Genomic DNA, 23,399 nt, shown 5'->3' on the forward strand with positions numbered 1-23,399 from the left:
GCAAGGATGAACCTTATCGTCAGACTGGAAGCGCTGGGATAGAATGGCTCCCACGCCTACCTCTGAAGCGTCAACCTCGACAATGAATTGTCTAGTGACGTCAGGAGTAACTCAGGATAGGAGCGGACGTAAAACGTTCTTTTAGAAGATCAAAAGCTCCCTGGGCGGAACCGGACCACTTAAAACACGTCTTGACAGAAGTAAGAGCTGTGAGAGGGGCAGCAACTTGACAAATTGTGAAACGCCGATAGAAATTAGCGAAACCTAAAAGCGCTGCAACTCGACACGTGACCTTGGAACGGGCCAATCACTGACAGCTTGGACCTTAGCGGAATCCATCTGAATGCCTTCAGCGGAAATAACGGAACCGAGAAAAGTAACGGAGGAGACATGAAAAGAGCACTTCTCAGACTTTACGTAGAGACAATTCTCTAAAAGGCGCTGTAGAACACGTCGAACGTGCTGAACATGAATCTCGAGTGACGGAGAAAAAATCAGGATATCGTCAAGATAGACAAAAACAAAGATGTTCAGCATGTCTCTCAGAACATCATTAACTAATGCCTGAAAAACAGCTGGCGCATTGGCGAGACCAAACGGCAGAACCCGGTACTCAAAATGCCCTAACGGAGTGTTAAAAATTTTCCACTCGTCCCCCTCTCTGATGCGCACGAGATGGTAAGCGTTACGAAGGTCCAACTTAGTAAAGCACCTGGCTCCCTGCAGAATCTCGAAGGCTGATGACATAAGGGGAAGCGGATAACGATTCTTAACCGTTATGTCATTCAGCCCTCGATAATCCACGCAGGGGCGCAGAGTACCGTCCTTTTTCTTAACAAAAAGAACCCCGCCCCGGCCGGAGAGGAAGAAGGCACTATGGTACCGGCGTCAAGAGACACAGACAAATAATCCTCGAGAGCCTTACGTTCGGGAGCCGACAGAGAGTATAGTCTACCCCGAGGAGGAGTGGTCCCCGGAAGGAGATCAATACTACAATCATACGACCGGTGAGGAGGAAGGGAGTTGGCTCGGGACCGACTGAAGACCGTGCGCAGATCATGATATTCCTCCGGCACTCCTGTCAAATCGCCAGGTTCCTCCTGAGAAGTAGGGACAGAAGAAACGGGAGGGATGGCAGACATTAAACACTTCACATGACAAGAAACGTTCCAGGATAGGATAGAATTACTAGACCAATTAATAGAAGGATTATGACATACTAGCCAGGGATGACCCAAAACAACAGGTGTAAACGGTGAACGAAAAATCAAAAATAGTCTCACTGTGGTTACCAGATACTGTGAGGGTTAAAGGTAGTGTCTCAAATCTGATACTGGGAAGATGACTACCATCTAAGGCGAACATGGGCGTAGGCTTCTCTAACTCTCTGAAAGGAATGTCATGTTTCCGAACCCATGCTTCAGTCCATGAAACAACCCTCAGCCCCAGAGTCTATCAAGGCACTACATGTAGCACCCGAACCGGTCCAGCGTAGATGGACCGACAAAGTAGTACAGGATCTTGATGGAGAGACTTGAGTAGTTGCGCTCACCTGTAGCCCTCCGCTTACAGATGAGCTCTGGCTTTTACTGGACATGAATTAACAAAATGTCCAGCAACTCCGAATAGAGGCACAGGCGGTTGGTGATCCTCCGTTCCCTCTCCTTAGTCGAGATGCGAATCCCTCCCAGCTGCATGGGCTCAGACTCTGAGCCAGAGGAGGGAGATGGTTGCGATGCGGAGCAGGGAAACACCGTTGATGCGAGCTCTCTTCCACGAGCCCGGTGACGAAGATCTACCCGTCGTTCTATGCGGATGGCGAGAGCAATCAAAGAGTCCACATCTGAAGGAACCTCCCGGGAGAGAATCTCATCCTTAACCACTGCGTGGAGTCCCTCCAGAAAACGAGCGAGCAGCGCCGGCTCGTTCCACTCACTAGAGGCAGCAAGAGTGCGAAACTCAATAGAATAATCCGTTATGGACCGTTCACCTTGGCATAAGGAAGCCAGGGCCCTAGAAGCCTCCCTACCAAAAACTGAACGGTCAAAAACCCGAATCATCTCCTCTTTAAAGTTCTGGAACTTGTTAGAGCAATCAGCCCTTGCCTCCCAGATAGCTGTGCCCCATTCTCGAGCCCGGCCAGTAAGGAGTGAAATGACGTAAGCAACCCGAGCTCTCTCTCTAGAGTATGTGTTGGGTTGGAGAGAGAACACAATCTCACACTGCGTGAGAAAGGAGCGGCACTCAGTGGGCTGCCCGGAGTAGCAAGGTGGGTTATTAACCCTAGGTTCTGGAGGCTCGGCAGGCCAGGAAGTAACAGGTGGCACGAGACGTAGACTCTGGAACTGTCCAGAGAGGTCGGAAACCTGAGCGGCCAGGTTCTCCACGGCATGGCGAGCAGCAGACAATTCCTGCTCGTGTCTGCCGAGCATGGCTCCTTGGATCTCGACGGCAGTGTAACGAGCGTCTGAAGTCGCTGGGTCCATTCCTTGGTCGGTTCCTTCTGTCATGCAGGTGAAAGAGGACCCAAAAGCGGGGTTGGCGAAAACAGAGTCTTTAATCCAGTAAAGTAAATACAAACAAAAAACACAACTTTCACTCGAAATGACGAGGACAAACTGGAGACTCGATCTTGAACAGCAGGTGAACAGCAGGTTGCCTCGGGAAGGCACTTGAACCAGACAGACTCAGACACCTGCTCACCATGCAGCATCTGAGGAAAACACGACACGACAGGGCGATACACAAACACAGCACGGTGAATTCTAGACAAGGAACCGACAGGACAGGAACGGAACACAAAGGAAGAAATAGGGACTCTAATCAGGGGAAAGGATCGGGAACAGGTGTGGGAAGACTAAATGATTGATTAGGGGAATAGGAACAGCTGGGAGCAGGAACGGATCGATAGAGATAACAGTGAAGCGAGAGAGTGATTGAGGGAGGGGAGAGAATTGATAGAAAGAGGGAAAGAACCTAATAAGACCAGCAGAGGGAAACGAATAGAATGGGAAGCACAGGGACAAGACAAGATAATAAATGACAAAACATGACAATTAACTCATTTACCGGCTCCATCCTACCAAAACAGTCCGAAATTTCAGGCGGTCGTTTCAAACAGCTCTAACACTAACTTTTTCTCCAACTTCAGACTAGAAATATATATAGACTAAAGTATAGACCCCTTGACTTTTTCCACATTTTGTTATGTTACAGTCTTATTCTAAAATGTATTAAATTGTTTTTTCCCCTTATCATTTTACACACAGTAGCCCATAATGGAAAAGCAAAAACATTTTTTTTTAAATTTTTTGCAAATGTATTTAACAATAAAAACTGAAATATCACATGTACACTACTGTTCAAAAGTTTGAAATGAAAACTTAGAAATGTCCTTGTTTTTAAAAGAAAATCACATTTTTGCCCATTAAAATAATATAAAATTGATCAGAAATACATGTAGACATTTTTAATGATGAAATTGATTGTTGTAGCTGGAAACGGCAGAATTTTTATGGAATATCTACATATGCGTATATACAGAGGCTCATTATCAGCAACCATGTTCAATGGCACGTTGTGTTAGTTAACCCAAGTTTATCATTTTAAAAGGCTAATTGATCATTAGAAAACCCTTTTGCAATTATTTTAGCACAGCTGAAAACTGTTGTGCTGATTAAGGAAGCAATAAAACTGGGCTTCTTTAGACTAGTTGAGTATCTGGAGCATCAGCATTTGCTCCAAATGACCAGAAACAAAGTCTATCTTCTGAAACTCGTCAGTCTATTCTTGTTCTGAGAAATGAAGGCTATTCCATGCGAGAAATTGCCAAGAAACTGAATATATATGTAGATATTCCATTTAAAAATCTGCAATTTCCAGCTACAACAGTCAATTACATAATTAAAAATGTCTACACTGTATTTCTGATCAATTTGATGTTATTTTAATGGACAAAAAAAACATTTTCTTTCAAAAACAAGGACATATCTAAGTGACCCCAAACTTTTGAACGGTAGTGTACATACTGTAAGTATTCAGACCCTTTACTCGGTGCTTTGTTGAAGCACCTTTGGCAGTGATTACAGCCTCGAGTCTTCTTAGGTATAACGCTACAAGCTTGGCAAACCTCTATTTGGGTAGTTTATCCCATTCCTCTCTGCAGATACTCTCAAGCTCTGTCAGGTTGGATGGGGAGCATTGCTGCACAGCTATTTTCAGGTCTCTCCGGAGATTTTCTGTCTGGGCCACTCATCAAGGACATTCAGAGACCTTCGCCCCAGTCTGAGGTCCTGAGCACTCTGGAGCAGGTTTTCATCAAGGATCTCTCTGTACTTTGCTATGTTCATCTTTGCCTCGATCCTGACTAGTCTCTCAGTCCCTGCCGCTAAAAAACATCCCCACAGCATGATGCTGCCACCACCATGCTTCACTGTAGGGATGGTGCCAGGTTTCCCTGCCAGGTTTCCCTACAGTTAAATCTTGGTTTCATCACACCAGAGAATCTTGTTTCTCATGGTTTGAGTCCTTTAGGTGCCTTTTGGCAAGTTCCAAGCGGGCTGTCATGTGCCATTTACTGAGTAGTGGCTTCCATCTGGCCACTCTACAATAAAGGCCTGATTGGTGGAGTGCTGCAGAGATGGTTGTCCTTCTGGAAGGTTCTCTCATCTCCACAGAGGAATTCTGGAGCTCTTTCAGAGTGACCATTGGGTTCTTGGTCACCTCTCTGATCAAGGCCCTTCTCCCCTGATTACTCAGTTTGGTCAGGCGGACAGTTTCAGGAAGTGTCTTGGTGGTTCCAAACTTTTTCCATTTAAGAATGATGGAGGCCACTGGGTTTTTGGGGACACTCAATGCTGCAGACATTTTTTGGTACCCTTTCCCAGATCTGTGCCTTAACACAATCCTGTCTCGGAGCTCTACAAACAATTTCTTCATGGCTTGTTTTTTGCTCTGACTGGCTGTGAGACCTTAAATAGACAGGTGTGTGCTTTTCCAAATCATGTCCAATCAATTGAATTTACCACAGGTGGACTCCGATCAAGGTGTAAAAATATCTCAAGGATGATGAATAAAAACACCTGAGCTCAATGTTGAGTCTCATAGCAAAGGGTCTGAATACTTATGTAAAGAAGGTATTTCTGTTTTTTGTTTTTATTACATTTGCAAAAATGTCTAAAAAACTGTTTTCGCTTTGTCATTATGGGGTATTGTGTGTATATTGATGAGGGAAAACATTTATTTAATCCATTTTAGAATAAGGCTGTAACGTAACAAAATGTGGAAAAAGTCAAAGGGTCTGAATACTTTCCAAAGGCACTGTATATATAAAACATGGAAATCCCATATTTGACTGCACTGGGCCTTTAACATATTTGCATTTATTTGTTCAGCACTCTCCCCCTTATCCAGAGTGACTCACATGTCAAAGCGATTTTGTTATTGTAGAGAAAAACCTAATCAACCCTCTTTAAAGTGAATTGCCATTGCATTGCTCAGGCTGTAACACAACAAAATGTGGAATAAGTCACTTTCTGAAGGCACTGACTGTATGTATACACAATGCTATTGATCTGCAACAGTACACACCAGATACTGTATTGAGTGTTAAATCATGTGTTTTTGTCCAGACATTGTGAGCATGGACAACTACTATGACAGTGAAGGTCTCCACACCCCAGAGCCAGACGATTCTGCAGAGGTGAGGACAGAGGTGAGGACCCTCCATCTCTAATGAGAAATACACTCACAGACAACCAGATCAGAGGTGAGGACCCTCCATCTCTAATGAGAAATACACTCACAGACACACCAGATCAGAGGTGAGGACCCTCCATCTCTAATGAGAAATACACTCACAGACAACCAGATCAGAGGTGAGGACCCTCCATATCTAATGAGAAATACACTCATCAGAGGTGAGGACCCTCCATCTCTAATGAGAAATACACTCACAGACAACCAGATCAGAGGTGAGGACCCTCCATATCTAATGAGAAATACACTCACAGACACACCAGATCTCTCTTCAAATAGTATCTAGCTTAAGTTGGACTTGACTGAGCTTGCCTGCTTGTTTATGTAGGGGAAGATGAAAGCCATGAAGCCGCCAAGTGAAGAAGACTTTCAAACCATCAAGCTGATCAGCAACGGAGCATATGGGTGAGTAGAGTCTGGTCAAAGCAATATGAATGACTATACATTTCATGTACATCACAAAGTCCTCACATTCATTCAAAGACATGAGGCTCCAGGTAGATTTCTCTGACCATCTAATTTTACCACAACTATACCCTTGGCTTCTTGCACCTCTACCCTTTACCCATCTCCCTCCTCCCCCTCTCTCCCCTCCTCCCTCCTTGTCCACTCCCTTCTCTCCTGTCCCTCCTTCTTCCCTCCTCCTTCCCTACCCCGTCAGTGCGGTGTACCTGGTACGTCACAGGGAGACCCGTCAGCGTTTTGCCATGAAGAAGATCAACAAGCAGAACCTGATCCTGAGGAACCAGATCCAGCAGGCCTTCGTAGAGAGAGACATCCTGACCTTCGCTGAGAACCCCTTCGTGGTCTCCATGTTCTGCTCCTTCGAGACTCGCAGGCACCTCTGCATGGTCATGGAGTACGTTGAAGGTTAGTGGGTTTCTGAGGAAACTGTACTACTTTAATGGAATTACAATAAAGGCTTCATAGGGTGTCCCAAGAAACTTCACATATCTTACACCTTGCTCTTTCAAAGTTCTCTCCGTTCTGATCTTGTTCACTTCCTTTGAGGTGAGAGAGTTTCTCAGGAAACCTGGTTGGATTTCATTCTCATTCTGGAAAGTAGTACTCTCCCTTCTGCCCTTGTTCATTTGCCCTTCATGGTATCTGATAGGACTGGCTAGGTGAAAGCACTATGGTGGAAACCAGCGGGGAGGGTGGCTCATAATGATGGATGGAGTGATGTAAATGGAATGGTATCAAACACATGGAAAACCACATGTTTGATGTGTGTGATACCATTCCATTCCAAACATTACTATGAGCCCGTCCTCCTCATTTAAAGTGCCACCAGACAAATCACATCAACGTTTATTTGTCACATGCACCGAATACAACAGGTGTAGACCTTACAGTGAAATGCTTACTTACAGGCCCTAACCAACAGTGCAATTTTTAAGTAAAAAAAATAATTACGTGAACAATAGAAAAGTAAAGAAATAAAAACGACAGTAAAAAGACATTTGAAAATAACAGTAGCGAGGCTCTATACAGTAACGATGCTATAACAGTAACGAGGCTATAACAGAAACGAGGCTATAACAGTAACGAGGCTATAACAGTAATGAGGCTATAACAGTAAAGAGACTGTAACAGTAACGAGGCTATAACAGTAACGAGACTATAACAGTAACGAGGCTATAACAGTAACGAGGCTATAACAGTAGCGAGGCTATAACAGTAATGAGACTATAACAGTAACGAGACTATAACAGTAACGAGGCTATAACACTAACGAGGCTATAACAGTAGCGAGGCTATAACAGTAACGAGGCTATATACAGTAGCGAGGCTATAACAGCAACGAGGCTATATACAGTAGCGAGGCTATAACAGTAGCGAGGCTATAACAGTAACGAGACTATAACAGTAGTGAGGCTATAAAAGTAACGAAGCTATATACAGTAGCGAGGCTATAACAGTAACGAGGCTATATACAGTAGCGAGGCTATAACAGTAGCGAGGCTATAACAGTAACGAGGCTATATACAGTAACGAAGCTATATACAGTTGTCAGGCTATAACAGTAGTCAGGCTATAACAGTAACGAGGCTATATACAGTAGTCAGGCTACAACAGTAACGAGGCTATAACAGTAGCAAGGCAAATACAGTAGTCAGGCTATAACAGTAACGATGCTATAACAGTAGCGAGGCTATAACAGTAACGAGTCTATAACTGTAACGAGCCTATATACAGTAACGAGGCTATAACAGTAGCGAGGCTATAACAGTAACGAGTCTATAACTGTAACGACGCTATATACAGTAGCGAGGCTATAACAGTAACGAGGCTATATACAGTAGCGAGGCTATAACAGTAGCGAGGCTATAACAGTAACGAGGCTATATACAGTAACGAAGCTATATACAGTTGTCAGGCTATAACAGTAGTCAGGCTATAACAGTAACGAGGCTATAACAGTAACGAGGCTACAACAGTAACGAGGCTATAACAGTAGCAAGGCAAATACAGTAGTCAGGCTATAACAGTAACGATGCTATAACAGTAGCGAGGCTATAACAGTAACAAGTCTATAACTGTAACGAGGCTATATACAGTAACGAGGCTATAACAGTAGCGAGGCTATAACAGTAACGAGTCTATAACTGTAACGAGGCTATATACAGTAACGATGCTATAACAGTAGCGAGGCTATATACAGTAGCGAGGCTATAACAGTAGCGAGGCTATAACAGTAACGAGGCTTTAACAGTAACGAGTCTATAACTGTAACGAGGCTATATACAGTAACGAGGATATAACAGTAGTGAGGCTATAACAGTAACGAGGCTATAACAGTAGTGAGGCTATAACAGTAACGAGGTTATATACAGGCACCGGTTAGTCGGGCTGATTGAGGTAGTATGTACATGTAGGTATGGTTAAAGTGACTATCAATATATGATAAACAGAGAGTAGCAGTAGCGTAAAAGAAGGGTTGGCGGGTGGCGGGACACAATGCAGATAGTCCGGGTAGCCAATATGCGCAGGAACCGGTTAGTCATGCTAATTGAGGTAGTGTGTACATGAATGTATAGTTAAAGTCACTACACATCTATGAATAACAGAGACTAGCAGCAGCGTAAAAGAGGGGTTGAGGGGGCGGGACAATGTAAATAGTCTGGGTAGCCATTTGATTACCTGTTCAGGAGTCTTATGGCTTGGGAGTAAAAGCTGTTGAGGAGCCTTTTGGTCCTAGACTTGGCGCTCCGGTACCGCTTGCCGTGCGGTAGTAGAGAGAACATTCTATGACTGGGGTGGCTGGGGTCTTTGACAATTTTTAGGGCCTTCCTCTGACACCGCCTGGTGTAGAGGTCCTGGATGGCAGACAGCTTAGCCCCAGTGATGTAATGGGCCGTACGCACTACCCTCTGTAGTGCCTTTCGGTCAGAGGCTGAGCAGTTTCCGTACCAGGCAGCGATGCAACCAGCCAGGATGCTCTCGATGTTGCAGCTGTAGAACCTTTTGAGGATCTGAGGACCCATGACAAATCTTTTTAATTTCCTGAGGGGGAATACGCTTTGTCGTGCTCTCTACACGACTTTATTGGTTTGTTTGGACAATTCTAGTTTGTTGGTGATGTGGACACCAAGGAACTTGAAGCTCTCAACCTGCTCCACTGCAGCCCTGTCGATGAGAATGAGTCCACAATCATCTCCTTTCTCTTGATTATGTTGAGGGATAGGTTGTTTTTGTGGCATCATCCGGCCAGGTCTCTGACCTCCTCCTTATAGGATGTTTAGTTGTTGTCGGTGATCAGGCACTGTTGTGTCGTCTGCAAACTTAGTGATGGTGTTGGAGTCATGCCTTGCCACGCAGTCATGGGTGAACAGGGAGCACAGGAGGCGACTGAGCACGCAGCCCTGAGGGGCTCCAGTGTTGAGGATCAGTGTCTTGGATGTGTTGCTACCTACCCTCCCCACCTGGGGGCGGCCCGTCAGGAATTCCAGGATCCAGTTGCAGAGGGAGGTGTTTAGTTCCAGGATCCTTAGCTTAGTTATGAGCTTTGAGGGCACTATGATGTTGAACGCTGCGCTGTAATAAATTAATAGCATTCTCACATAGGTGTTCCTTTTGTCCAGGTGGGAAAGGGCAGTGTGGAGTGCAATAGAGATTGCATCATCTGTGGATCTGTTTGGGTGGTATGCAAATTGGAGTGGGCCTGGGATTTCTGGGATAATGGTGTTAATGTGAGCCATTACCAGCCTTTCAAAGCACTTCATGGTTACAGACGTGAGTGCTACAGGTCTGTAGTCATTTAGGCAGGTTGCCTTAGTGTTCTTGGGCACAGAGACTATGGTGGTCTGCTTGAAACATGTTGGTATTACAGACTCAATCAGGGACATGTTGAAAATGTCAGTGAAGACACCTGCCAGTTGGTCAGCACATGCCAGGAGAACACGCCCTGGTAATCCATCTGGACCCGCGGCCTTGTGAATGTTGACCTGTTTAAAGGTCTTACTCACGTCGGCTACAGAGAGCATGATCACAATGTCGTCTGGAACAGCTGATGCTCTCATGCATGCCTCAGTGTTGCTTGCCTCGAAGCGAGCATAGAAGTAGTTTAGCTCGTCCGGTAGGCTTGTGTCACTGGGCAGCTCTCGGCTGTGCTTCCCTTTGTAGTCTGTAATAGTTTGCAAGCCCTGCCACATAAGACAAGCGTCGGAGCCGGTAAAGTACGATTCAATCTTAGCCCTATATTGGCGCTTTGTCTGTTTGATGGTTTGTCGGAGGGCATAGCAGGATTTCTCATAAGCTTCCGGGGTAGAGTCCAGCACCTTGAATGTGGCAGCTCTACCCTTTAGCTCAGTTCGAATGTTGCCTGTAATCCATGGCTTCTGGTTGGGACTGTGTCTAACGAACATCACTTTTGGAAACTTAAAAACATCTATCCTATCTATATAGGGGATTGACCGAGGGCCAGAGATTCAAATAACTGTCAAGTTGTTATTTTACCATAGTCAATTCACTTCCCACAGCAGCCCTAGCCAAACCATCTTCCTTAATGTTAGGTGCTCGAGGGCAACTCAACATACTCAACCCAACTATATAGCAGAAAGCAGATTGCTTTTCTCCTGATTGTTAGTGTTCAGAGTCAGCCTACAGACACAGCCAGGCATGAAGAGTAGTGTGTGAGTCAGATGGGACTCTGCCAAACATAAGTTTATCACAAACGGGGCCGACCGACACTGTGAAATCCTTTAACCCCTTCAGACTGACTCTCAGGCTGTGCCCCATTCTCTTCCCAAAGGGTACAGAAGTGCGCACTTGCACATTGCCTGTCGTAAATTGAACAGCGTTGTTGTAGTATAAGCTCTGTCCATTCTTTAGGAGCAGGGTAGAGAACCGAGGCATAATCCATGTCTAACCAACCATGTTGTGTTCCTATAGAGGGAGACTGTGTCTAACCAACCATGTTGTGTTCCTATAGGGGAGACCGTGTCTAACCAACCATGTTGTGTTCCTATAGGGGAGACTGTGTCTAACCAACCATGTTGTGTTCCTATAGGGGGAGACTGTGTCTAACCAACCATGTTGTGTTCCTATAGGGGGAGACCGTGTCTAACCAACCATGTTGTGTTCCTATAGGGGGAGACTGTGTCTAACCAACCATGTTGTGTTCCTATAGGGGGAGACTGTGTCTAACCAACCATGTTGTGTTCCTATAGGGGGAGACCGTGTCTAACCAACCATGTTGTGTTCCTATAGGGGTATACCGTGTCTAACCAACCATGTTGTGTTCCTATAGGGGGAGACCGTGTCTAACCAACCATGTTGTGTTCCTATAGGGGGAGACTGTGTCTAACCAACCATGTTGTGTTCCTATAGAGGGAGACCGTGTCTAACCAACCATGTTGTGTTCCTATAGAGGGAGACCGTGTCTAACCAACCATGTTGTGTTCCTATAGGGGGAGACCGTGTCTAACCAACCATGTTGTGTTCCTATAGGGGAGACCGTGTCTAACCAACCATGTTGTGTTCCTATAGGGGAGACCGTGTCTAACCAACCATGTTGTGTTCCTATAGGGGGAGACCGTGTCTAACCAACCATGTTGTGTTCCTATAGGGGGAGACCGTGTCTAACCAACCATGTTGTGTTCCTATAGGGGGAGACTGTGTCTAACCAACCATGTTGTGTTCCTATAGGGGGAGACCGTGTCTAACCAACCATGTTAATATAATATAATAATAATAATAATAATAATATAATAGACCGTGTCTAACCAACCATGTTGTGTTCCTATAGAGGGAGACCGTGTCTAACCAACCATGTTGTGTTCCTATAGGGGGAGACTGTGTCTAACCAACCATGTTGTGTTCCTATAGGGGGAGACTGTGTCTAACCAACCATGTTGTGTTCCTATAGGGGGAGACTGTGTCTAACCAACCATGTTGTGTTCCTATAGGGGGAGACTGTGTCTAACCAACCATGTTGTGTTCCTATAGGGGGAGACTGTGTCTAACCAACCATGTTGTGTTCCTATAGGGGGAGACTGTCTAACCAACCATGTTGTGTTCCTATAGAGGGAGACCGTGTCTAACCAACCATGTTGTGTTCCTATAGAGCAGGGGTGTCAAACATACGGCCCGCGGGCCGGAACCGGCCCCCAAGGAGGTTCGATCAGGCCCGCAGGATAATTTGAAAGTGGAAAAAATGCATAAAAGACATGGAATTAATATTTTTAATTCGCTGCAATTCATGGATTATCCGCTAAGGGGCGCACTCTTTCCATCAGAGTAGAAGACAAGCCGCATCACTGAGACAGACTGAAAACAGCAGACGGTATCAATGCGCCATCTGCTGCTTGTTACGACGTTGTTAATACCTTGGTCTCTACCTCTCCGCTACACCCTCATTAGCCAAAATGTCGTTATCCAAACGGAGAAAAGTAGATAAGGAGTGTAGAATTTTCAAAGAAAAATGGACCACGTCCTATTTATTTACAGAGATGCACGAAAAACCTTTGTGCTTGGTGTGTTTGCAACAAGTTTCGGTATTGAAGGAATATAATATTCGACGCCACTACGAGACTCATCACAGCGAAAAATATGACGGCTTGCAAGGACAACTGAGAAGAGATAAGATTAACGAATTGCTGGCGGGTCTGAGGAAACAGCAGTCAACTTTCATTAAAAATTTTAAAAATTCCTTTCTTTAAAAGTCTCATTTAATCTTAAAGTGCATTACTATATTTTTCAGTACCAATTAAAGTTTTGTGCCTTTGTACAATCAGTGGGATCAGTTGCAATGCATATTTGTGAATGATAAAAGTAAATTGCACATTTGTCTAAGGAAATATGAGGTGTTTCATGAAATGTTTTGTAAAAGGATAGTTCATTAAATTTCAATATTTTCCTAATGTTCTTGTGCTTCTTTACACCAAAACAAAGGAAATACATGATATTTTGGTTATTTATAGCAGAGTATGGTATAATTTTAATGGTCCGGCCCACTTGACATCTCCCTAGGCCGTATGTGGCCCACGATGCGAAATGAGTTTGACACCCCTGCTATAGAGGGAGACCGTGTCTAACCAACCATGTTGTGTTCCTATAGAGGGAGACCGTGTCTAACCAACCATGTTGTGTTCCTAAGTCGCTCTGGATAAGAGCGTCTGCTAAATGACTTAAATGTAAATGTAAATGTATAGAGGGAGACCGTGTCTAACCAACCATGTTGTGTTCCTATAGAGGGAGACTGTGTCTAACCAACCATGTTGTGTTCCTATAGAGGGAGACTGTGTCTAACCAACCATGTTGTGTTCCTATAGGGGGAGACTGTGTCTAACCAACCATGTTGTGTTCCTATAGAGGGAGACTGTGTCTAACCAACCATGTTGTGTTCCTATAGGGGGAGACTGTGTCTAACCAACCATGTTGTGTTCCTATAGGGGGAGACTGTGTCTAACCAACCATGTTGTGTTCCTATAGAGGGAGACCGTGTCTAACCAACCATGTTGTGTTCCTAAGTCGCTCTGGAGAAGAGCATCTGCTAAATGACTTGAATGCAAATGTAGATGTATAGAGGGAGACCGTGTCTAACCAACCATGTTGTGTTCCTATAGAGGGAGACTGTGTCTAACCAACCATGTTGTGTTCCTATAGAGGGAGACCGTGTCTAACTAACCATGTTGTGTTCCTATAGAGGGAGACTGTGTCTAACCAACCATGTTGTGTTCCTATAGGGGAGACTGTGTCTAACCAACCATGTTGTGTTCCTATAGGGGAGACCGTGTCTAACCAACCATGTTGTGTTCCTATAGGGGAGACCGTGTCTAACCAACCATGTTGTGTTACGGCCCCTGGCCCCAGGAGGTTCGATCAGGCCCGCAGGATAATTTGAAAGTGGAAAAAATGCCTATAGGGAGACTGTGTCTAACCAACCATGTTGTGTTCCTATAGAGGGAGACCGTGTCTAACCAACCATGTTGTGTTCCTATAGGGGAGACTGTGTCTAACCAACCATGTTGTGTTCCTAAGGGGAGACTGTGTCTAACCAACCATGTTGTGTTCCTATAGAGGGAGACCGTGTGCATTAACCAACCATGTTGTGTTCCTACAATCAGGGGAGAATGCTGTGTCTAACCAACCATGTTGTGTTCCTAAATGGGGAGACTGTGTCTAACCAAAACCATGTTGTGTTCCTATAGCAGGTAGACTAATTTTAATGTCTGTTGTGTTCCTATAGGGGAGACTGTGTCTAACCAACCATGTTGTGTTCCTATAGGGGAGACCGTGTCTAACCAACCATGTTGTGTTCCTATAGGGGTAAATGTAGACTGTGTCTAACCAACCATGTTGTGTTCCTATAGGGGAGACTGTGTCTAACCAACCATGTTGTGTTCCTATAGGGGAGACTGTGTCTAACCAACCATGTTGTGTTCCTATAGGGGAGACCGTGTCTAACCAACCATGTTGTGTTCCTATAGGGGGAGACCGTGTCTAACCAACCATGTTGTGTTCCTATAGAGGGAGACAACCAACCATGTTGTGTTCCTATAGGGGAGACTGTGTCTAACCAACCATGTTGTGTTCCTATAGGGGAGACTGTGTCTAACCAACCATGTTGTGTTCCTATAGAAATGGGGAGACTGTGTCTAACCAACCATGTTGTGTTCCTATAGGGGAGACTGTGTCTAACCAACCATGTTGTGTTCCTATAGGTGGAGACCGTGTCTAACCAACCATGTTGTGTTCCTATAGGGGGAGACTGTGTCTAACCAACCATGTTGTGTTCCTATAGGGGGAGACTGTGTCTAACCAACCATGTTGTGTTCCTATAGGGGGAGACTGTGTCTAACCAACCATGTTGTGTTCCTATAGGGGGAGACCGTGTCTAACCAACCATGTTGTGTTCCTATAGAGGGAGACCGTGTCTAACCAACCATGTTGTGTTCCTATAGGGGGAGACTGTGTCTAACCAACCATGTTGTGTTCCTATAGGGGGAGACTGTGCCACTCTGCTGAAGAACATTGGGGCGCTGCCCGTGGAACTCACCAAAATGTACTTTGCAGAGACCGTGCTGGCACTGGAGTACCTACACAACTATGGCATCGTGCACCGAGACCTCAAGCCTGACAAGTGAGTGGGCTGCACTGCCACCCTGACAATCCCCTGGTGGATTGGAGGTTTTAAATTGCTTTCACACTATACAATATTCACCATAAATGTTATTTCTTAGGAACATTTGGGACATCCTCTAACAATATTAAGCCAAAATGTGTGTACTGTGAAAGGTTCTAGGAATACAGGCTCCTATAGCTCCTACATGCTCCTATTGGTCATACATACCAGTGGAGGCTGGTGGGAGGAGATATAGGAGGACGGGCTCATTGTAATGGCTGGAATGGAATAACGGCTGTTCCTGGGGTTTGCTGTGCAGTTGATATCTAACAGCTCATGTGTTGTTCCTGTTTCCACCAGTCTTCTGATCACCTCTATGGGCCACATCAAGCTGACCGACTTTGGCCTGTCTAAGATGGGTCTGATGAGCCTCACCACCAACCTGTATGAGGGACACATCGAGAAGGACGCACGCGAGTTCCTGGACAAACAGGTAGATCGATTGATTGGTCAGTCAATCAATCAGTCAGTTAGTCAGTCGGTCAGTCATGATCAGTCAGTCACTCAGCTAATCAAACAAACAATTAATCATATTGTGAGAGGTAGTATACAGCCAACTTCTCAATGAAGAGCCAATCACATACAGTATGTTAGAAACTCTGTAGATAGCCTACAGTCATGACAGTTGCGTGAGTGAGTTGAATTCAGCATGCGTCAACGGATTGAGAATCTCAAAATAACCTTGCAAAAACGCATAATTTGCCAAGCAAGAGGAATACACACAGTCACTAATAATGTTTACCATACAGACTGAATCATCATAATTTCTCGAAATAAATACAATTCTGGTTCCTTTTTATTTTGCAATTACAGTTTATTGTTTACGCAGGTTTGGAATTTAACTACCCATATGAATAAATGATGCTGTTAGGCCAGCAGCAATACAGTGTCTTCTCCAGCGGTAGGGCATCTAGCCTGGTTAAGCCAGACTGAATGCTGTGTTGTTTCACATAGAGGTAGAAAGAGGACTCTAGATGGATATAACCTGCTTTAGCATGGACACTTGACGTATGTGATACCATTCCACCTATTCTGTTCCAATCATTACCATGAGCCTGTCCTCCACAATTAAGGTGCCACCAACCTCCTGTGCTCTACAGCGTATCAGCCTGCACCCAAGATGTTGCCGTTGTTGATTATGCTTATTGTGCATTACTGTTGAACCAAAAGATGACATGTAACAAAGATTAAATGAAATGGAAACAATTAAATATGTGAATTAAATAAAATAATAATGTATGTTGATGCTATTACTATGCACAATATCTAATTATGTTGCAATATGATAACAATAGCCTAATATATTCAACATGCTGTAAACTATTGTCTTTTAACAGTAAAAAATGTATCACCCTAGTAATTATGACACACCCCTCACTATTGTCATTGGTTGCACTAATTGCAGTGTTTGTTTACATAACCTGGTTCAAGCATTCATGACATGACCATGAAGAAGGCACAGTGATGCTGAAACGTTTGTGGTTTACCCAATAAATTACTGGGAGCTTGTATGTAGAGTGTGCAAATCTCTTTATTACATTTTTTCAGCCTACAGTTGCTCTCTGTTAGTCAGTGGTTCTACCAACTTGTTTGGGTGTACACCATTTCATGCTTTTTAATGGGTTCTAATGAAGACATATCATCTGCACATGAAATAGATGAAGATCCTTTCACGTTGTGGTCTGTGCAGACTCTTGATTAGAGGGCATTGGTTATTCACTCAGCTGTAATGAACTAGGCCCCTGCTGCCTCAACAGTGTACAGCAACAGTACCAATTAGAATTAGAATTATGATTATCAGCATTATACAATCTGGGTCCTTGATTAGTGATTACTGTACAGTACTTCTGTCAGAGACAGATGGAAGAATGTTCAAGCTCTTGGGCTTGCAGATAGCTAAGCAGGCCAGACCTGGATCCAAATAGTATTTGTTGTTGTCTTTCATTTTTATTGAGCCTGTCTGGAGTGCCAAATGGGCAGGTGTTGCACTTTTGGGACTACTCCATTGCATCTGGTACATGTAGTTGAGAGGAAATTAGAGGCAAGGAGCGTGATCGAGACTTCTGATTGGTGGATCTCTCTCCCCGTCCCAGGTGTGTGGCACCCCAGAGTACATAGCCCCGGAGGTGATCCTGAGACAGGGCTACGGGAAGCCGGTGGACTGGTGGGCCATGGGCATCATCCTCTATGAGTTCTTAGTGGGCTGTGTGCCCTTCTTTGGAGACACGCCTGAGGAGCTCTTTGGACAGGTTATCACAGGTGAGTCTGCCATCAATCAATCAGTCAAAAGGTCTTTGAACAGGTCATTACAGGTGCTTAAGACATGAGGGCTGGCCTTTCCCTTGTGTCTGCACCTGTTGTCTTTTTGAATCCCCCCCAGTGCCTCTTGTTCTGTTCTGTATGTCAGGGGTTTTCAAAGCTCTCCTCGGGGCCCCCCAGACAATTCACAAGTTGAATCAGGTGTGCTAGCTCTGGAATTGATCAAATGAACGCCTGGGGGTCCCCGAGGAGAGGTTTAAAAACCACTGCTGTAGGTGACTGTTGACTCCAAGGCCTCTGTCTGTGTACTAACTTGTACCTGACTCAATGTTGGTCCGGTTCCAAATCCTTGCTGTTCATTCTCTCTGTACCTGGCTCTGTTGTCTCTCTCAGATGACATAGTGTGGCCTGATGGAGATGAGGTCCTGCCTGCTGATGCCCAGGGACTGATATCAACCCTGCTACAGACCAATCCACTGATGAGGCTGGGTACAGGTACTACAAAAGGGCTTCTCAAACTTGTTCTGCACATGACAGAAGGCCCTTAGTTGACACTAAAAGTTTAGCTTGTATTATGTACCCATTTGAAGATTTTCTCAGGGGACCTAATTTCAACTTGGTCCCCTCCCGACACCTAGTTTCTGAACCAATGTGCTAGAATTTAAGAATGTTCCTCCTGTTTCTGCTGTAGTCTACTGTCATAATCTTACCAAACACAACTTTGTTTGTCAAGGCAATGCATTGTTGAACACAGATTTTACTACAGACCCTGGTTCATTCCCAGGCTGTGCCACTGCTGGCCGTAGCCGGTAGTCCGATAGGACTGCACACAATTGGCCCAGCGTCGTTCCAGGTTAGGGGAGGTTTGGCTGGGGGTGCTTTACTTGGCTCATCGTGCTGTAGCACCTCCTTGTGGAAGGCCGGGTGCCTGCAGGCTGACCCTGGTCGTCAGTTGATTGGTGCGGCTGGCTTCCGGGTTAAGCTGGCGGGTGTTAAGGAGCGCGGTTAGGCAGGTCATGTTTCGGAGGACACATGACTCCACCTTCACCTCTCCCGAGTCCATTGGGGAGTTGCAGCGATTAGACAAGATCGAAAAGGGGGGTACATTTTTTTAATTTTATTAAAATAACAACAGTCTGGCACACAGCAGGCTACTCTCCCTAGGTCTCTGATATGAGTCAGAAAATATTCCTGCTTACTGTGTGTAATGAATCATGCCATAATTATTCACATTTTCACCTTTGTTTATGTATTACTCCAACTACCATGGCCCAGAGCCATATACTTTTCCGAGGCCTACATTCTTAGATCTGATCTTGTTGTTGGTATTATTCCTCCGTGCCCCCAGGGGGAGCGTTTGAGGTGAAGCAGCACTCGTTCTTCTCTGACCTGGACTGGAACAGTCTACTGAGACAGAAGGCAGAGTTCATACCTCACCTGGAGTCAGAAGAGGACACCAGCTACTTCGACAGTGAGTGCCGTTACCTATGTATTTAATGCCAATACAGCACACTGGCTGCATTTACACAGGCAGCCCAATTCTGATACTTTGCCCAATTGGCCAAAAACTTATCTGATTGATCAAAATACATAGAATTGGAAAAAGATCAGAATTGGGCTCCATGTGTAAAGCAAATGAGTCTTTGATCTTGGATACGGGTTATCTCATGGTAAAACTCAGCCAAGCCAGAGAGTGGTTCTCCCAAAGCGTTGCAGCGACTTTGAAAAGTATAAGCAGAGGAGAGAGAACGCCAAGGCTAGGGACGTTAAATTATTTATGAAAACTAAGACTCTCTCTCACGCTCTCTCTTTCTCGCCATCTCTCTCTCTCTGTCTCTCTCTCTGTTTCCCTCTCTCTTCTCCTGTCCTCCCTCAGCCCGTTCAGATCGTTATCACCACATCAATGCGTACGATGAGGATGACACCAACGATGATGATGAGCCTGTTGAGATCAGACAGTTCTCCTCCTGCTCCCCTCGCTTCAGCAAGGTACACAGACACACACACACACACACACACACACACTTATGGTTGGGGAGTAACTGATTACATTACAAAACACTAACAGATTAAAGATACTTTTGACAAACTAGATGATTACTTCTTGGATTACTTTTAAAAGTAGTACGGCTTCCCTTGAGCAAATTAAAGTTAAGTTCAAGGGCCAGCAACCGATTTCTCACCTTGTCGGCTCTTCGAACCAGTGATCTTTCAGTTACCGGCCAAACACTCTAACCGTTAGGCTACCTCCCACTCTAGGTAACTAGTAACTGTAGTGGATTACATTTAAAAAGGAACCTACCCAGCCCTGCACACACACACGTGCCACACACACTCCTCTGGCTGCCCATGCTTCAGCAAGGTCATTTTCTCTCTTCATCTCCCCTTACTTAACGGTGTCTTCTAGCTATCCCATCTCATTTTTCATCCTGGCTCTCTCTCTCTCTCCCTCACTCTCTCTTTATCCCTCCTCTTTTTGTCCACCTCATAGTTTGAATCCCTATTATCCTGTCATTCTGTCGTTATACCATCTTTCCTTCTACATTATTTCTCTCTCTGCTGCCCTCCTTTTGTCCTTCACCTGTCCCTTCCTCCTCCTCTCTGTTCTCCTGTATGGGTGGGGACTAATGAAGGGTCTCTTGTGGGAATGAGTAGGGCTGTGTGTGTGTGTGTGTGTGTGTGTGTGTGTGTGTGTGTGTGTGTGTGTGTGTGTGTGTGTGTGTGTGTGTGTGTGTGTGTGTGTGTGTGTGTGTGTGTGTGTGTGTGTGTGTGTGTGTGTGTGTGTGTGTGTGTGTGTGTGTGTGTGTGTGTGAAGGGTCTCTTGTATAAATGGAGAGGGCTAAGGGCTCTATTACAGTAGCACTGCATTGGTGGAGAGACCTGATTAGAGTCTAGAACACTGCCTGCTAGTCTCAAAGCATACACACGGACCCATGTACACAAACACACACAGAGCACAAGTGGTGATGCAGGTGGCTTCACCACTTGGTACGGCAACTGCAAGGCACCCGACCACAAGGTGCTACAGAGGGTGGTGAGCACTGGGGCCGAGCTCCCTCCCTATATAATAGGCGGTGTCAGAGGAAGGCCCAATAAATTGTCAGACTCCAGCCACCCAAGTCATAGACTGTTCTCCAGCCACCCAAGTCATAGACTGTTCTCTCTGCCACCGCACAAGCGGTACCGAGGCACCAAGTCAGGAACCAGCAGGACCCTGAACAGCTTCTACCCCCAAGCCATAAGACTGCTAAACAAGCCTGCTAAATGGCTACCCGGGCTACCTGCATTGACCATCTCTTGCACTGACTCTATGCACACACACTGGACTCTACACACAGACTCACAGATATTTACACCAGTGGCGGTCGGTGCCATTTAATATGAGGCATGGCCTTATTTATTTTACAGCATAATGGATGACTGTCCTTCATATTCCATTCAACCAGCTCAATGTAACATCGATAGGTTTAGGCTACTACATGATACATTTTCTCTATACCTATCATGAGGTTGCTACAACCTAGCCTATGAATGAAAGTTTACGATGTAGGTGCACAGGTCGAGAGAAAAATGTGAGTAGTCAAGTTGACAGACAGTGACGCATTCAATACCGCCTTGCTCACTCTTGCCTGCATCTAGCTTATTTAGAGTGTAATCGTTAGTCCAACAGTTGCAAACGAGAGTTTCTATTAGGCAAATAAAGGTATGTTTATTCCCGTTTCGTTCTGTTGAAGAAAGGTTTTTCAACAGATTCGGCAGAATTAATACACCCCTGATCACACACAAACACACACAGCCTACATCATTGTCACCATATTAGCTAACATCATAGTCAACATAGCTACTAGAACTAACGCTTTAATATAAACCTGCTACAAGCATACAGCACAGTGTATAGTCAGCAAGCATTTAGCAGTTACACCAGTGGGCCCTGATGGAAATAAATTCATATAACAAAAAGCTTACCTTCCAGTGTTCCAGTGTTGGCTAACCATAGCCAGCAAGCTAACATAGAATCCCTTTCTGTTTGAGCCAGGTTTTTGAGTAGCTTGAACTATCTCGCTGTTGAACTATTGTCTTTCTCTCTCTTTGAGTCAACTACTCACCACATTTTATGCACCAAAGTGCTAGATAGCTGTAGCTTCTGCTTTCAGTACTAGATTCGTTCTCTGATCCTCTGATTGGGTGCACAACATGTCAGTTCATGCTGCAAGAACTCTGATAGGTTGTAGGATATCCTCCGTAAGTTGTCATAATTACTGTGTAAGTCTATGGAAGGGGGTGAGAACCATGAGCCTTCTAGGTTTTGTATTGAAGTCAATGTACCCAGAGGAGGACGGAAACTAGCTGTCCTCCGGCTACATCATGGTGCTATCCTAAGAGTGCTGTTGAGGCTACTGTAGAACTTTATTGCAGAACAGTGTATTTTAATAAATTAATTGGTGACGTAAATATATATTTAGTATAACTTTATATATTTTTTATTTGACCTTTATTTTACTAGGCAAGTCAATTAAGAACAAATTCTTATTTTCAATGACGGCCTAGGAACAGTGGGTTAACTGCCTGTTCAGGGGCAGAACGACAGATTTGTACCTTGTCAGGTCGGGGATTCGAACTTGCTCCTCTGCGGAGCCTCCACTGACTTAAACAGACACCCCACCACACACATACACACACACTACTACATACACCCACACACTCATAAGATGCACACACATGCATCAACTGGCTTCCAGTTGAAGCTCGCATCCCCTACAAGACCATGGTGCTTGCCTACGGAGCTGTGAGGGGAACGGCACCTCAGTACCTCCAGGCTCTGATCAGGCCCTACACCCAAACAAGGGCACTGCGTTCATCCACCTCTGGCCTGCTCGCCTCCCTACCACTGAGGAAGTACAGTTCCCGCTCAGCCCAGTCAAAACTGTTCGCTGCTCTGGCCCCCCAATGGTGGAACAAACTCCCTCACGACGCCAGGACAGCGGAGTCAATCACCACCTTCCGGAGACACCTGAAACCCCACCTCTTTAAGGAATACCTAGGATAGGATAAAGTAATCCTTCTCACCCCCCTTTAAGATTTAGATGCACTATCGTAAAGTGACTGTTCCACTGGATGTCATAAGGTGAATGCACCAATTTGTAAGTCGCTCTGGATAAGAGCGTCTGCTAAATGACTTAAATGTAAATGTAAATGTAATGCATACTGACGCCACACACACACGTTTACACACGTATGCGCACACACACACACACACACACACACACACACACACACACACACACACACACACACACACACACACACACACACACACACACACACACACACACACACACACACACACACACAAGCTGCTGCTATAGTCTATTATCTATCCTGTTGCCTAGTCACTTTACCCCTCCCTATATGTACATATCTACCTCAGTTACCTTGTATTCCTGCACATCGACTCGCTGCTGCTACTCCCTGTATATAGACATGTTATTTTGACTCATTATTGTTATTCGTTATTCACTGTGTATTTATTACTCATATCACTATTTACATTTGTTATATTATTTTGTATCTTTACCTTGAACTGCATTGTTGGAAAAAGACCCGTAAGTAAGCATTTCCCTGTTAGTCTACAACTGTAGTAAAATGTGATTTGATTTATTCCAGTAGTTTAGATTTAGAAGCCAATGTACATATCACAGTACAGCTCATGTTATGGCCACTGCTTCAGTTACCATGGTGCTGAATACTCTTTAGC

The 23,399-nt window shown here is 44.9% G+C and overlaps 1 protein-coding gene across 1 annotated transcript in view; it reads left to right on the forward strand.

Moving 5' to 3' along the window:
• Window positions 1-23,399, forward strand: part of LOC124015545 (microtubule-associated serine/threonine-protein kinase 1-like) — a 98,597-nt gene that overhangs the window by 68,444 nt on the left and 6,754 nt on the right. The window contains exons 11-19 of the mRNA XM_046330825.1: window positions 5,631-5,701; window positions 6,086-6,162; window positions 6,419-6,627; window positions 15,205-15,343; window positions 15,686-15,818; window positions 17,479-17,644; window positions 18,038-18,139; window positions 18,993-19,115; window positions 19,521-19,633. Coding sequence (XP_046186781.1) covers window positions 5,631-5,701; window positions 6,086-6,162; window positions 6,419-6,627; window positions 15,205-15,343; window positions 15,686-15,818; window positions 17,479-17,644; window positions 18,038-18,139; window positions 18,993-19,115; window positions 19,521-19,633 — 1,133 coding nt within the window. The remainder of the gene's footprint in view (window positions 1-5,630; window positions 5,702-6,085; window positions 6,163-6,418; window positions 6,628-15,204; window positions 15,344-15,685; window positions 15,819-17,478; window positions 17,645-18,037; window positions 18,140-18,992; window positions 19,116-19,520; window positions 19,634-23,399) is intronic.

The sequence above is a fragment of the Oncorhynchus gorbuscha genome, linkage group LG26 (assembly GCF_021184085.1).
Source record: "Oncorhynchus gorbuscha isolate QuinsamMale2020 ecotype Even-year linkage group LG26, OgorEven_v1.0, whole genome shotgun sequence".
NCBI classification, from domain to species: Eukaryota; Metazoa; Chordata; class Actinopteri; order Salmoniformes; family Salmonidae; genus Oncorhynchus; species Oncorhynchus gorbuscha.